Source organism: Ranitomeya variabilis, chromosome 7 (assembly GCF_051348905.1).
Source record: "Ranitomeya variabilis isolate aRanVar5 chromosome 7, aRanVar5.hap1, whole genome shotgun sequence".
Taxonomy (NCBI): domain Eukaryota; kingdom Metazoa; phylum Chordata; class Amphibia; order Anura; family Dendrobatidae; genus Ranitomeya; species Ranitomeya variabilis.
Window position 1 is genome coordinate 150,083,998 of NC_135238.1, and position 16,925 is coordinate 150,100,922.

The window sequence follows — 16,925 nt, forward strand, 5'->3', positions numbered from 1 at the left end:
GAGTATAACTTTGTTATTTTTTACAGCTCCAAGACCATTGGGAACTTTTTTGCTTTGCCCACACAACCACTTTAATTATTACCTGTATCCTTATCCATGTAAGAAGCTTGCCCCTAGTAGCGACTGTAGGCAGTTTGAGTTTTATCCTGTCGTTTGAAGATTGTGTGAAGGAAAGTTTTATGTTTGGATATCCTCACAGCACATTATAAAGGTAGTGATGTTTCTGTAAATAAAATGACACCCTTTTCTTTAGTTCATGAATGTTAAGGTGGCAAAGGAAAATCAAGGAAAGTAAGAGTCAAAAAAGGTAAAATAAATGTTAGGGCATTGTTATGGGCTCAGCTTGTGTAAGCTGTAGGTCAGGGTGAGCAGCGCGGACTGGCGGCGATGATGCAGCAGGACTACGGTGCTAGTGTGGGCAGCTTAGGAATAGAAGCGGGAAATATAATCAGATGCCTCGACTGCAGATATTAAGGTGTGAACAGCACCTGATAGTGGAGATGAAAGTGTAACCACCCCTGTAGAGCAGAGATTAATTTGTTTTTGGGTACACCGTTACAGCACAGTTGAAGGTATGAACACCACTAATATGGTAGAGTATGTGGTACGTGTCGCTGCCCAGTTGTGAGTGCAATAGTATCTGGATTAAAGAAGCACTCCCAATAAGTTTTTTTTTCCACTAAACATGTTTCTATGTGCGTGCAGTGTGTGTTAATAAATTCACTTACCGCAGCCTTCTCCGAGACCAGCGCCATGCCATTTCTTTTTGAAGTGTTGTCACTGCTCTTCAGACTCTCCGGTCACACTGTGCTATGTGTGACCCAGAAGTAGCTTTTACAATGTTAGTCTATGGAGCATCAGACTTCCGGCTGACACATGCAGTGTAGAGCGGTCCGGACAGTCTGAAGTCCAGTGACGTCACTGAGAAGAGGAGCAGATTGGCACTGGGTTCCCAAGAATCCGGTGGCAGAGGAGTATGTTAATACACTCACACTACACTACATGCACATAGACACAGATTTAGTGAAAAAAACTGTGTAAAGCAGAGCTTCTATAAACGAACTGAGCAAGAAAGTACCGTAGTATGTTGGAAAGCAGACAGGAATTGCAGGGAAGATAATTAACCAGCTTGCTGGAGCAAAGTCTGGAGGAATCCTGCAAAAGCTTCTGGTAGTAAGGTGCTATACTTTCCTGAATACTCTGGCAGCTGCCTGAGCCGGCTTCAGGGCTCATACTCATCTGCATATAAATAGGACGAGTACAATCCAATAAAAAAATGGGATTGCACTCTGACTAATGCTATTCACTGATTTTAGTCCTCATCTGCGATTTTTTTCTCAGCTGGAATCTGAATGAGAAGAAAATCGCATCATACTGCGAGAGGACGTGAATAACGGATAAGACTCACCAATGCAAGTCAATGGGTGTAATAAAAAAAAGGGCGGCAGACGGACCATACATATGCCATGCGATTTTTTACATTGCCATTCTGTGGCATAGAACAATGTAAATGATCCTGTAAATGATTGTAGAATGATAGTTGCAGAGAAATAAACGCATTACATACGGATGTCATACAGATGCTATGTGAGAAAAATAGCATTGAACTCGCATGACACTCCTCTTCCTTTTCTGGATCAACATTGGAGCGAAGTTTTAAACGCACATGAGTATGAGCCCTTAAAATGCCGTCGGTGATGTCACAGCTGTTTGCCAGTTACCAGAATAACCTGGCATAGACTAGTACAGATCTACCCATAAGGGAAGGGCCCAAGGCTGGAGCCGGGACAGGAGAGTAACAGGTGTGGAGTGAAGGGGGAAAGAATAATATTAGATTATTATTAGACCCTTCCTATGAAGGATAAGATGGATCCCAATGACTATAATGCATAGTTGTGTTAGAAATAACAGCTATTAAAAGTGGTCTCATGAGAAACATATTCCCTGTACATTGTACATGTAATAAATGAGCAGACTTGACAATATTTTAATTCGCCTGTTTGCGCGGATTTTACCGGGAAATATCATTTGCAAAGAAGTTATTAACCGTAAATGTAATGTTCCTTATTTTTCTCTGGGGTCTGTCTAGACCCCAGCGCATAATAAACAAAACATGTAGAAAATGGAAAAAAAACCATATACTAACCTCACTGCTCACCTCTCTGGCAGCTCCGACTGTTCCCTACTGACTGTCCTGTGCTCCGCACCACTGTCCCAATGTTCACTCCGGCCTGGTACTTCCCTGGAGTTAAGTACACGTGCAGTGACCTCCGGGTCCAGTGTCCACACAATTCCAGGACTTGCAGCTACGAGTAGGCCCCAGATCCTGAACTCCAGGGACTGCTTGTAGCTGGAAGCCCCGGCCTAGAGTGAACTCTGAGCCAGAGATGCATCGGGATGGAAGTGCAGAGGGCGGGGAGCAGCAGGGGCGGCCAATGAGGTATGTTTTCCTTTGTTTATAAGCTTTTGCCGGCCCTCGACAATATTGCGGCCACAGCTGGCTGTCATTTTGCTGAATCAGCCCGGACTGAATGAAAAAAAAATCCATAATCTCCATAATACGGATTTCTGTAAAATCGAGTAGAATTCAATTCCACACATATAAATTTGCCCATCTCTAGTACATGTGACTGAAACAAAGTTGTATCAGCTTCTCAAGCAGAAGGTACAGGACTTCTTTAGGTGATGTAACACTTTCCATATCCAATATTCTTTTCTAGGGTGTGGGGGAAACTGCCCTGTTTTTGGGGAGTTCTGTATATTTTGCCATAAAAGATGCCGTGGACTCTGCTCGGATGGAACGTGGCTCACCTAAGATTTTCACACTCAACAGCCCAGTGACTCCAGAGAAAATCAGAATGGCCTGTGAAGACTCCCTAACAAAGATGGTAAGGTTCTGCAGTTTACATACGATTAGCTATATACCAACTATATGACATCATAAAAAGTAATGAGCCATCCAATGTCTGCAGCCAATTACAACTGCACTGCAAAGTAACAGGCATGTTTTCATTTTCCAGCACATAAGTGTGCTGTCATGGCTATACCGGCCTGATCAATAGGAAGTGCCTAGAGCTCCCACCAATGTGACACTATTGTATTTCCTACCTAACCCTTGAAATGTTAATTGAATTTTTCACAGACAACTGCTTTTTTGTATAAATAATTACAATTAAATATTATAAGGATTCATTATATGACGTTGTTTTTCTTATACAATGCTAAAATTTGTAGCAGAGAAAATACCTATCCCTGGATGTAGTCTGCTAAAAAAACAAACAAACTGACTTCCGCCTCTGAATCTCCACCACTGCTCCCCATATCTGATACTGACTGCAGCACTAACGTCTGACATCATGTCAACAGTGCGACAGCCAATCAATGACCTCAGTGACTTTAAACAGGGTGTACGTTTACATGAACAAAGTCGCTGAGCTCAGTGATTGGCTGCTGTGATGTCGGTGCTGTCGACGTGACATTAGTGCTGCAGTCAATATCAAATCCCGAGAGCACCCAGGGAAAGGGAGTCAAGTGCACTTTGTTTTCCTGTAACAAAATGTGCCCAGGGACTGTTATTTTCCTGAAGGTAGATAACCCCATTTATGTAGGGTCAAAAACCTAGTTTAACCCACTCTTCAAAACTTTTCACGCTTTTTAGGCTAAAAAAATTCAACACGTACATAACTGATAGCCACCTATCCACATAGTAATAAAAAACAGGAACAGCACAACGTTTTACTTATCTTCGGGTGCAAGGCCCCCAGGCAATCTGTCCTATGATTGTCCAAACTTCATACAAATTCAAAAAAGAGGGCAGAACTCCATATCCTTAGTGAAAAACGTGCAGGATTTATTCAACCCACATGTCTGGGCAACATTTCGGCTCTGAATGAGCCTTTCTCATGCCACATAGACGTGGGCAAATTTACTGAATGTAGACTGGAATGGACACTATTTTGTCAACTGTCTGCACAGACAATAAAAACACTAGACCTCAAGCAGCTTGGATTGTGTGCCTCCCCACGCTTCCTCCAGACTCTGGGACCTTGATTTCCAAGGTCTAGTGTGAAGTTTCCAAAATCAGTGATGGTTTGGGGAGCCATTTCATCTGCTGGTGTAGGTCCACTGTGTTTTATCAAGACCAAAGTCAGTGCAGCCGTCTACCAGGAAATTTTAGAGCACTTCATGCTTCCCTTTGCCGACAAACTTTTTGGAGATGGAAATTTCATTCTCCAGCAGGACTTGGCACCTGTTCACACTGCCAAAAGTACCAGTAACTGGTTTAAAAACAACAGTATCACTGTGCTTGATTGGCCAGCAAACTCGCCTGACCTTAGCCCCATAGAGAATCTATAGAGTATTGTCAAGAGGAAGATGAGAGACACCAGACCCAACAATGCAGGCGAGCTGAAAGCAGCTATCAAAGCAACTTGGGCCTCCATAACACCTCAGCAGTGCCACAGACTGATCGCCTCCATGCCACACTGCATTGATGCAGTAATTGATGCAAAAGGAGCCCCGACCAAGTATTGAGTGCATTTACTGAGCATACATTTCAGTAGGCCAACATTTCATGTTTTCAAATCATTTTTCAAGCTGGTGATATAAAGTATTCTAATTTACTGAGATAATTTTGGGGTTTGCATTGGCTGTAAGCCATAATCATCAACATTAACAGAAATAAACTCCTTGAAATAGATCACTCTGTTTGTAATGATGCTATATAATGTGAGTTTCACTTTTTTGTATAGAAGAACTGAAATAAATTAACTTTTTGATGATATTCTAATTTTGCGAGAAGCATCTGTATATTACTTAAGTCATCATCTGTAAGATTTTGTTTTTCCAATTCTGGGGGGGGGGAATGTTGGTTGTTCATGATTACGTTATAAGATACGTTATCCAGAAAAAAAAAGAAAATAAATTAAGCCAGCAATAAAACCCAATTTATATATACTGCATTGACTGCACTTTTTGCACAATAATGGTGCAAGGAATTTGTATTGTCTAACTTCAGAGGCGCACTGCATTAGCAAAGTGTTCTTGAAATTCATCCATCTTAAATAATAAGCCTTGATTATAGATGTATATTTTGGTTCAAAATCTATCTCTGAGATCCAAAAGTATAAACTTTATTACTTAGTACATAAAATACAGTATATATATATATAATATATCATATGATATGACAAATAGTGTTCATTTTCCTCATTGTTTTTCAGATCCCAAGAGATAAGGCTGGAACTTTTATCCCCTGGTCCATTGATGTCACTAAATGAAGAAGAAAACATTGCACTTTTTCTCATAGTGGATACAAAATTCAACAAGACCAATTTTCATTTTTGAATTAACGTTATCCTTAAAACCTCTTAATAAAGAAAGCACAAGTATAAATTGTAAGAGTGGTGAAGAAGACATCTAAAAATGTTCCACTCATTCTCGGAAAGTAAAAATGTATTTAAAACAAAGGGGTTTTTTTCAATCTGCAGGACAATCCACTTTCACCTCCAGTAAATTCTTTCTATGGCTGTTTTCCTAGGGTAAAATGTAAATGGTATAAAGGTTATCCAGAGCAAAAAGATATCTTTTTAAAATGGCTCAGCTTGGTATAAAACATGAAGAGCAGACTTTAAATGCATAAAACTATAAAACATATCCTGACATTTTAAAACCAGAGCCACTGCAAAACTCACACTGGAAGCTAAATACTAGACATCTAGCCACAGGGAGGATGAATAGTAGTTGTTTCCACAAATCTTTCTTAGAAACATATATTCGTACACCCATGTGCTCCTCCTCTTCACTCCTCCTCTTCACTCCTCCTTCCAAAAGTTAATAAGTTAACACCAGTTTTATCCTTGTACTAGTGTTAAGTGTCTGCTTGGATCTGTAGCTCCAGCAGCATGAGACCTGAAGCCATGGTTGTAGGTGCTGCATCTGATCCGCTTATCTTTTATGTAAATGGAAGGAAGGTAAGTGGATAGAAACACCCTACATATTTGTATATTTGTGGGGGATGCGATCTATAGGGTGCCTTTGCAGGAGGAATCCCAGAGATGGGTATTGATTATGGGAATAATATTTTTCATGCAAATTATGTCTCCCTAGTCAACTATACAATCTTTATATTGATTCTGGATATATCCATCCATGTTAACAAGATTACTTCCAAGACATGATTTTTTTTTCCAAGCTTGAAGAAGCACAATTTTCTGCATATTTCAATGCTATACCCTTCCAACATGACCATTTTACATTTTTTCACTTTCATTTTTTCCTCCTCTTCTTCCAAGAGACATCACTTTTTTATTTTTCCATAGATATAGCCACATGATGGATGTTTTTTGAGGGACCAGTTGTACTTTTGAATAACACCATTAATTTTACCATACAGTGTACGCAGATATCAAACATGTATAGTTTTATATTATTTTAGTGGTGAACAAAAAATTCCAAAATTTGTATGAAAAACATTTTTTGTGTTTGTTGCAATTTACTGAGCCCTGTTTCATTTTTTCGGGATCTGAGGCTGCGTGAGGGCTTATTTTTGCGTAACCTGAGCTGATGTCTTTGTTGACAACATGTTCGGGTAGATACAATGTTTTGATCGCCTCTTATTGCATTTTATTGGCATCCAGAAAAACGTAATTCTGATGTTTCTAAATTTTTTTTCTTTTTATACCATTTACAGATCTGATTAATTTACTTTATATTTTGATAAATCGTACATTTCTGAATGCAACGATGCTAAATATGTATATACTAGGTGTTTCCAGACAGCTAACGCTCGGCACGCTCATTGCTATCTAATTAACGCTGCTGGTGATTAAACTGAAGTAAATAATGATAACATTCAATAGCGCTTACGCAGGTGGTAAATTAACTTAAAATGACGTTAATAACAATAGTGTGGTGATGTGTTGGGGGGCGGGATTATGTGTGGTGATGTGTTGGGGGGCGGGATTATGTGTGCTGATGTGGTGGGGGGGCGGGATTGTGTGTGGTAATGTGGTGGGGGCGGGATTATGTGTGGTAATGTGTTGGGGGGCGGGATTATGTGTGGTGATGTGGTGGGGGGGCGGGATTGTGTGTGGTAATGTGGTGGGGGCGGGATTATGTGTGGTAATGTGGTGGGGGGCGGGATTGTGTGTGGTGATGTGTTGGGGGGCGGGATTATGTGTGGTGATGTGTTGGGGGGCGGGATTATGTGTGCTGATGTGGTGGGGGGCGGGATTATGTGTAGTAATGTGGTGGGGGGGCGGGATTATGTGTGGTGATGTGGTGGGGGGGCGGGATTGTGTGTGGTAATGTGGTGGGGGCGGGATTATGTGTGGTAATGTGGTGGGGGGCGGGATTGTGTGTGGTAATGTGGTGGGGGGGCGAGATTATGTGTGGTGATGTGGGGGGGCGGGATTATGTGTGGTGATGTGGTGGGGGGGGCAGGATTATGTGTGGTGATGTGGTGGGGGGGCGGGATTGTGTGTGGTAATGTGGTGGGGGCGGGATTATGTGTGGTGATGAGGTGGGGGGGCGGGATTATGTGTGGTGATGTGGTGGGGGGCGGGATTGTGTGTGGTGATGTGGTGGGGGTGGGATTATGTGTGGTGATGTGGTGGGGGGGCGGGATTATGTGTCGTAATGTGGTGGGGGGGCGGTTTTTATGTGTGGTGATGTGGGGGGGTGGGATTATGTGTAGTGATATTTATGTGTGGTAATGTGGTGGGGGGCAGGATTATGTGTGGTAATGTGGTGGGGGGCAGGATTATGTGTAGTGATGTGGTGGGGGGGCGGGATTATGTGTGGTAATGTGGTGGGGGGTGGGATTATGTGTGGTGATGTGATGGGGGGCGGGATTATGTGTGGTAATGTGGTGGGGGCGGGATTGTGTGGTGATGTGGTGGGGGGTGGGATTATGTGTGGTGATGGGATGGAAGGGCGGGATTGTGTGGTGATGTGGTGGGGGCGGGATTATGTGTGGCGATGGGGTGGGGGTCGGGATTATGTGTGGTGATGTGTTGGGGGGGCTGGATTGTGTGGTGATGTGTTGGGGGCGGGATTATGTGTGGTGATGTGGTGAGGGGCAGGATTATGTGTGGTGGGGGGGCGGGATTGTATGTGGTAATGTGGTGCGGATTGTGTGTGGTAATGGGGTGGGGGGCAGGATTATGTGTGGTGATGTGGTAGGGGGCGGAGCTACTGTGCAGAGGGCGGGATTAGCGAGTAATCACGATGCCTCTTATATATATAGATTTTTTAATTGTTTTCTTTTTAATGGGGCAAAAGGGGATAATTTGAATACTTGTATGTTTTTTTATTATTTTTTAATATTTTTAAAAACTTTTTTCAGTTTTTACTGTCTTCAATAGTACCCTAAAGAGACTTGAAGCTGCGATCGTCTGATCACCTGTGCTACACATAGAAGAGCTTCAGCACTGTTATGTTTAGCAGAAGTCACAATCTCCTATGAACACAGGAGATACAGAATGACAGGCACAGGGGGGGGTCTTCTTCAGACCCCCAACTGTCATGACAACCCGTCGGCAGCCCCCGATCATGTGGCAGAGGCACCAATCAGCAGCATTTGTGAGGTGCTTCCGGCTGGTGCATCTTAAATGCCGCTGTCAGTGATTAACAGTGGGATTTATCTGGTTAACAGCCATAAATGAAGCTCTGGTTCACCAGCCGCTTTTAAAGGCACATGACACCTGTTTAACCCCTTTCTGACCTCGGACGGGATAGTACGTCCGAGGTCAGAAGCCCCTTTTTGATGCGGGCTCCGGCGGTGAGCCCGCATCAAAGCCGGGACATGTCAGCTGTTTTGAACAGCTGACATGTGCCCGCAATAGGCGCGAGCAGAATCGCGATCTGCCCGCACCTATTAACTAGTTAAATGCCGCTGTCAAACGCAGACAGCGGCATTTAACTACCGCATCCGGCCGGGCGGCCGGAAATGACAGCATCGCCGACCCCTTTCACATGATCGGAGGTCGGCGATGCTTCAGTATTGTAACCATAGAGGTCCTTGAGGCCTCTATGGTTACTGATCCCCGGCAACTGTGAGCACCACCCTGTGGTCGGCGCTCACAGCACACCTGATTTTCTGCTACATAGCAGCGAACATCAGATCGCTGCTATGTAGCAGAGCCGATCGTGCTGTGCCTGCTTCTAGCCTCCCATGGAGGCTATTGAAGCATGGCAAAAGTAAAAAAAAAAAGTTAAAAAAATGTGAAAAAAATAATAAAAATATAAAAGTTTAAATCACCCCCCTTTCGCCAAAATCAAAATAAATCAATTAAAAAAAAAATCAAACCTACACATATTTGGTATCGCCGCGTTCAGAATCGCCCGATCTATCAATAAAAAAAAAGCATTAACCTGATCGCTAAACAGCGTAGCGAGAAAAAAATTCGAAATGCCAGAATTACGTTTTTTTTGGTCGCCGCGACATTGCATTAAAATGCAATAACAGGCGATCAAAAGAACATATCTGCACCAAAATGCTATCATTAAAAATGCCAGCTTGGCACGCAAAAAATAAGCCCTCAACCGACCCCAGATCATGAAAAATGGAGACGCTACGAGTATCGGAAAATGGCGCAATTTTTTTTTTTTTTTTTTTTTTTTTAGCAAAGTTTGGAATTTTTTTTCACCACTTAGATAAAAAATAACCTAGTCATGTTAGGTGTCTATGAACTCGTAGTGACCTGGAGAATCATAATGGCAGGTCAGTTTTAGCATTTAGTGAACCTAGCGAAAAAGCCAACCAAAAAACCAGTGTGGGACTGTACTTTTTTTGCAATTTCACTGCACTTGGAATTTTTTTTCCGTTTTCTAGTACACGACATGCTAAAACCAATGATGTCGTTCAAAAGTACAACTCGTCCGGCAAAAAATAAGCCCTCACATGGCCAAATTCACGGAAAAATAAAAAAGTTATGGCTCTGGGAAGGAGGGGAGTGAAAAACGAACACGGAAAAACGAAAAATCCCGAGGTCATGAAGGGGTTAAATCAGCTGCTATGTGTGGGGAAGGATGTGAGCTCCCATCTAAGTTGGGGACACAACATATGATGTAAATGGGATTTGGATCTTTCGCCACCAGTAGTTCGCCCCCAGCAGTTCGCCCCGGGGTTCATTTACTTCACCTGTGGGAAGTTATACCATTCAGCTGCCATACCATCACCCAGAGGACCCCTTTAAGCAACTTCGATCCCTACTGGCCGAATACCACAGGTGACATCACAAACACAAACTTTATTCACCAAACGCTTAAAAGACTTTTCCCTTTTATTTGAGTGCCCAGGGCCACGGACCAGGTCGCCGTCACCGTGAAGTCCCCTTCAAGTACCGGACCCTTTACCGAGTACCATACTGCCCTGGCGGGCGACTCAACTTGGCATCACAAACAGGATGTACCCGGGGGCGAACTGCAGGGGGCGAAACATCCTATAACCGATGTAAATATATGTCTTATGTCGTGAAGGGGTTAAAGAATCCTCCTATCCATTTTATTAATTTAGTTGCTAGTCTCGCAACTGTCATTCTCTCCACAAATTCCAGTTTATAGGGAGGTTCTCAAAAGAGTACCCCGCATTCAAGCTACTTCCTGGCTTGCTGTTATCCAATACTAGTCTTTTGCTTACTCTATAGTCTAGGTGTATACAGTACATTTTAGCAACTTTACACTTAGATTGCTGTTTAAATGGATCTTGACAACTGGTAGATGTTGGCCGAACCACGTGCACCATGTATTAAACTCTGGCTGTAAGATTTTATCCAAGTGTGATTTACTGTGAAATACATTAAGAAAAACATACATTCAAAAGTTGACCTGGGATTACTCCACACGGGTGACTAGTCCAATAATCAGGTCCTTGGAGGTTTCTCTATGCCAGCTGCCCGTTAAATTGTGAGAAGAGACCTATCCCTCAAGGGAAGCTGGTGGGGAGATGGACTATTTACCAGCTATTTGGACTATTTACCTGTGCAGCATGGTCTCCAGACGTCTTTTAAAGAGATTTTCCCAAGAACAAATACATTTTAATTAACAGATCTTAGAATAAAAATATGTTCCACTATTGGATGTGTAAAAAAAATGTTTTATTTCTGTCCTAAGGTAATTTTATACTGTAAACGTGCCCCTGCTGTGTAATGTCTGTGTCTGACCGTTGCATTAACATGGTCTGATCATACCACAGCTTCTGGGCAGGGGGAGAGGAAAAGAGAATATACAGACATTACAGCATGGGATCACAGCTAATTCTGTTTGTGAGATAAAACACATTTTTAAACAGGCAGGGAATTTTTTTTCCTTACAGAAAACAGGAGTTGCGATCCCCTGCTGTCCTGTCTGTATCCTCTCTTTTGCTTTCTCCCCTGCCCAGGAGATGTGGTATGATCAGACCATGTTCCTGCACGGTCAGACACACTTATGGGGATTCTGCTTTTCTGGCATGTCAGTGGGCTCTTCCAATGTAACATGGCACCCTCACACCACTACTGCAAAATCTGCACTCCAATATGGCGCTCCTTCCCTTCTGAACTTTGTACTGTGCCTCACAAGTAGTTTTTGACCACATATAGGGTATTGGAGTACTTCCGAGAAATTGCACAACACATTTTACTGTTCATTTTCTTCTATAGCCCATTTTGAAAATGAAAAACCTTGGGCAAAAGCAACATTTAGTGAAAAAAATGGTAATTTCCATATCCTCAACCCATTGTCTTACAATTCTGTGAATTGCTTAAGGGTTAAAATTGATCACTACACCCCTAGATCAGTGTTTCTCAACTCCAGTCCTCAAGACCCACTAACAGGTCAAGTTTTCAGGATATCCTTAGTATTGCACAGGTTCACCTGCTCAAGCATTAATTCTATCACCTATGCAATACTATGGAAATCCGGAAAACATGACCTGTTGGTGGGTCTTGAGGACTGGAGTTGAGAAACACTGCCCTAGATGAATTCCTCAAGAGGTATACTTTCCAATGTGGGGTCATGTGTGGGCTTTATGCTTTTTTGGCATGTCAGGGGCCTTTCAAATGTGACATAGTGTCTGCAATCTATTCCAACAAAAATGTCACTCCAAAGTTCAAATAACGCTCCGCCCTTCCAAGCCCTGTTGTGTGCTCAAACAGTAGTTTTCCACCACAAATTGGACATCGGTGTACTCAGGAGAAATTGAACAACAAATTTTGGGGTCCCTTGTAAAAATGAAAAATTTGGGTCCAAAGCAATATTTCTGCGGGAAAAAATGTATTTTTTCATTTTCACGATTCAAAGTTCTAAAATTCTGTGAAGCATCTGTCGGTTCAAGGTGCTCACTACACCCCTAGATAAATTCCTTGAGTAGTTTAGTTTCCAAAATGGGGTCACTTATAGGGTACCACTATTTCGGCACATTATGGGCTCTGCAAACGCAACATGGCATCCGCTATCTATTCCAGCCACATTTGGGCTCCAAAAGTCAAATCGTACTCCTTCCCTTCCGAGCCTTGCCTTGCACCCAAACAGTAGTTTTCCACCACATTTGGAATATCGGGGTACTCAGGTGAAATTGCACAATACATTTTGGGGTCAATTTTCTCCTCTTACACTTGTGAAAATTAAAAATTTGGGGCTAAAGCAACATTTTTGTGAAAATATCTTAAAATTTTAATTTTTTCCATCCACATTGCTTTAATTTTTGTGAAGCACCTAAAGGGTTATTAATTTTCTAGAATGTGCTTTTGAGCACTTCTAGGGGTGCAGTTTTCAAAATGGTGTCACTTTAGGTATTTTCCATCACATTGGTCAATCAAGATCACTTTAAATGTAATGTGGTCCCTAAATAAATTGTTTTTGTAATTTTTGCTGAGAAAATTAAAAATTGATGATAAACTTTGAAACCTTCTAAATTCCTAATAAGAAAAAAAAAACTTCTGGTTCAGAAATGATGCTGATCTAAAGTAGACATGTGGCAAATGTTATTTATTAATTTTTAGTGGTATGACCACCAGTTTTAAATTTAAAAATAAAAAGTTCAAAATTGCAAATCATATCGACCACTTACATGAAGTACAATGTGTCACAAAAAAACACTCTCCAAATAAATGGGATATGTTTAAGAGTTCCGGAGTTATTACCACATAAAGTGATACTGGTCAGAATTGAAAAATTTGGCCTGGTCAGGAAGGTGAAAACAAGCTTGAGGGTGAAGGAGTTAAATGTATGTTTTTCTGTGAAACACTGCTATATTTAAGAGTAAGATGTATCTGTGTGAAATGATACCGCTACTGTTTGATTCATGGTGTCCATTGTTCGGGCAGCATGTCATATCAGCTGTCTGGGTGCCTTTAAGTGCTCACGCTGCCATTTGTTGAAACCTTTTGCAATATATTTCTATAAACTTCTGTCATCTGCTAGTACATTAGCCTTTGTGAGAAATTGTATCTTTTTGCTAAATACTAATTAAATCAATAACTTGAATCATTTAACTGTACCTGATTGTATTGTATGCAGACTATTGGTGCTTCATAGTTTAAATGTAAGAAAATCTGAATAAATCTATTAAATTCTCATTTGATTACATCATTTCTTTCCAGCATTTTGGGAACCCATAAACTTAGAAAAACATGGAATTTATTATTTGCTTATTTCATCGTCTCACAGTCTTAAGCCGATTTCAGACGTCTGTATGAGTCTGTGTATTGACCACAATGCACCGAACGGATACTGGTCTCCTGCCCGAATTTAAAAACTTTGTTAGTGTATATTAAGGTACCGTCACATTAAGCGATGCTGCAGCGATATAGACAACGATGCCGATCGCTGCAGCGTCGCTGTTTCGTCGCTGTGTGGTCGCTGGAGAGCTGTCACACAGACAGCTCTCCAGCGACCAACTATGCCGAAGTCCCCGGGTAACCAGGGTAAACATCGGGTTACTAAGCGCAGGGCCGCGCTTAGTAACCCGATGTTTACCCTGGTTACCAGTGTAAATGTAAAAAAAACAAACACTACATACTTACATTCCGGTGTCTGTCGCGTCCCCCGGCGTCCGCTTCCCTGCACTGTGTAAGCGCCGGCCCTAAAGCAGAGCGGTGACGTCACCGCTGTGCTCTGCTTTACGGCCGGCCGGTGCTGACACAGTGTAGGGAAGCGGACGCCAGGGGACGCGACAGACATCAGAAGGTGAGTATGTAGTGTTTGGTTTTTTTTACATTTACAATGGTAACCAGGGTAAATATCGGGTTATTAAGCGCGGCCCTGCGCTTAGTAACCCGATGTTTACCCTGGTTACCAGTGAAGACATCGCTGGATCGGTGTGTGTGTCAGCGGGTGATCCAGCGACGAAATAAGGTGCTGGCCTTCTAGCTCTGACCAGCGATGTCACAGCGGGATCCAGATCGCTGCTGCGTGTCAAACACAACGATATCGCTATCCAGGACGCTGCAACGTCACGGATCGCTATCGTTATCGTTGTGAAGTTGTTCAGTGTGAAGGTACCTTTAGACTCTCAAGTTCATCTCAGGAGATCTAGCCTATGCATTGCTGTGCATACTCAGACCAATGGTGTCTTACGTCTTACGTGTACACACTTCCATTCAGCTTGGAACTAGCAACAAAGCATGGGAAAATTAGAAGGAAATTAGGAGACATTATTAGATTAGTAAAGAAGATAATCTAGGCAGCCTATAGCTAACGAGTCAAATCCAAGTCATTTTATTACCATCAGAGTGTTATGGGCTCACGTGATGAGGTGGATTCTCTAAGAATGGAGTCACACTAGACCATAATACGGACGAGTGCTATGCGATAAAAAATCGCATAGCACTCGGACCAATGTTAATCTATGGGGCAGCTCCTATCATGCATTATTTTCTCGGCCGTATTAAACGTGCAAGAGAAATTGCAGCATACTGTGATTTGCACCATATATTGGCTGAGAATCGCCAATGAAAGTCTATGGGTGCAAGAAAAACTTGCACACCACACGGACCATCAGTGCGACTTGTGAGAAGTACGCACCGGTGTCCTTTAGAAAAGCCGGCAATTCAGTGCGGTGTACAGTAAAATCACACTGACATGTTATAATAGAATAGATAAAATAAATGTCTACACATTGTATAGGTGTGTGTGTGTATATATATATATATATATATATATATATATATATATATATATATATATATATATATATATATATATATACAGCGCCCCCACTGCCGCAGGGCCGAGGGGTACCCGGTACCGGGCCTCTGAGTCTCTGCTCTGGGGTTGTCACGGTGGCTAGGCCCGGTCCGTGACCCTGCTGAGGGGCGTACAGTGAAAGATAGGATGGATGATGATGATGATGGTGACGCTGTAGTGGTGCGGTGCAGTAAATAACGAGGACACCAGGTTGCAGTCTCTTTACCTCTTTACTGAAGGTCCTAAGTCCGGAGTCCAGATAGCCAGGCTGCGCAAGTCCGGCCGGTCCAATGGCACCTCCAGAGTTCTCTTAGCAGGTGGAAATCTGTGCCTTCCTTCTAGCGCTATGTGTTGCGGTCCTTCCCTGCTGTGCTTACGGAAAGTCCCCACAACTGTTGTGTCCGTTTCTTAAGTTCCCTCACAACTCAATTAGATGATGTTCTGCTAATTCTCCGTTCCTCCCTGATGTTGCGGTTGGAACGGCACCCGTATGACGGGTAGGCTCGGAGCTCTTCCGGGACCCTAGAGTCGCCCCTCTCCACAAGTTGCCCCCGAAGACTGCATAGGTGATTAAAGTGAGACAGCCCGCCTTAGACTGACTGTCCTGCCGCTGTTTAGAGTATTGCTTGAAGCTGAATATTGTAATACTCCCTCGGCGTTCCGGCCGCCGGTTGTGCGCCTCAGTAGAATGTTGCCTCGATCTTACAGCACGACCCCTACTGGTATTCTCCTTGTCGCTTTGATCTCGTTTCTCACTCAGCACAATCTATCTCGCTTCCAATCCCTTCTTGGGCACCGCCGCTATACTGAGCAGGCACGGTCCCGTTGCTTTCTCTCTAGTTGCCAAGTCTCTGTCAGGATCCCACTCCTGACAGAGACCCTACCGAATCTTCTCCCGCAACACCTTCTGCCACAAGGTGTTGCCTGGTTCCAACCCAGTCAGCTTTCTGTCTAACTTCCTGCCTGACCCCCAGTTTTACCAGTGTGTGAGGAGTGGCCTAATGAATAGAACCCTTAGCTCCCCCTGGAGGCCCGGTGGTGAAATGTATTGGTGTCTGTGATACCTGATCAGACAAACTCCTTCAGTGCCATCAGACGTACCATAGCTGTCATGAATCCCCAATGGCTAGGGATAGCACAGGATAAGCAAAGTATAATAAATATCGGACGAGCTCTAGGGAGATGGAACCTGGGCTGACCGCTGCCCTACGCCTGACAAACGCAACTAGAGATAGCCAGGGAGCGTGCCTACGTTGGTTCTAGACGCCACGCACCAGCCTAAGAGCTAACTAGTACTGCAGAGAAAACAAAGACCTCACTTGCCTCCAGAGGAATTAACCCCAAAGGTATAGTTGCCCCCCACATGTATTGACGGTGAAATGAGAGGAAGGCACACACATAGAGATGATGTATATAGCTTTAGCAAATAGAGGCCCGCTGAAAACTAGAAAGCAGAGTGACACAAAAGGGGACTGAGCGGTCAGCAAAAAACCCTAATCAAAAAAAACCATCCTGAGATAACAAGAACCCATGTGCCAACTCATGGCACATGGGGAGAACCTCAGTCCACTAGAGCAACCAGCTAACAAAGAGACATTCTAAGCAAGCTGGACAAAAAACCAAACAACTGAAAATCAGCACTTAGCTTATCCTGAAAGATCTGGGAGCAGGTAGGCAGGAACCAAACAGAGCACATCTGAACACATTGATAGCCGGCAAGGGAAATGACAGAAAGGCCAGGTAAAATAGGAAACACC

The 16,925-nt window shown here is 43.1% G+C and overlaps 2 protein-coding genes across 3 annotated transcripts in view; both read left to right on the forward strand.

Annotated features, from left to right (window-relative positions):
* The window catches only part of LOC143784153 (aldehyde oxidase 1-like), a 291,675-nt gene extending 286,315 nt beyond the window's left edge, over window positions 1-5,360 (forward strand). For both annotated transcript variants that reach the window (XM_077272028.1, XM_077272030.1), the window contains 2 exons: window positions 2,721-2,888; window positions 5,223-5,360. In XM_077272028.1, the coding sequence (XP_077128143.1) occupies window positions 2,721-2,888; window positions 5,223-5,279 (225 nt within the window). In that variant the 3' untranslated portion in view covers window positions 5,280-5,360. The remainder of the gene's footprint in view (window positions 1-2,720; window positions 2,889-5,222) is intronic.
* Window positions 5,361-5,881: 521 nt separating this feature from the next.
* LOC143784152 (aldehyde oxidase 1-like) overlaps window positions 5,882-16,925 on the forward strand; it is a 254,105-nt gene continuing 243,061 nt past the window's right edge. The window contains exon 1 of the mRNA XM_077272027.1: window positions 5,882-5,972. Coding sequence (XP_077128142.1) covers window positions 5,904-5,972 — 69 coding nt within the window. The 5' untranslated portion in view covers window positions 5,882-5,903. The remainder of the gene's footprint in view (window positions 5,973-16,925) is intronic.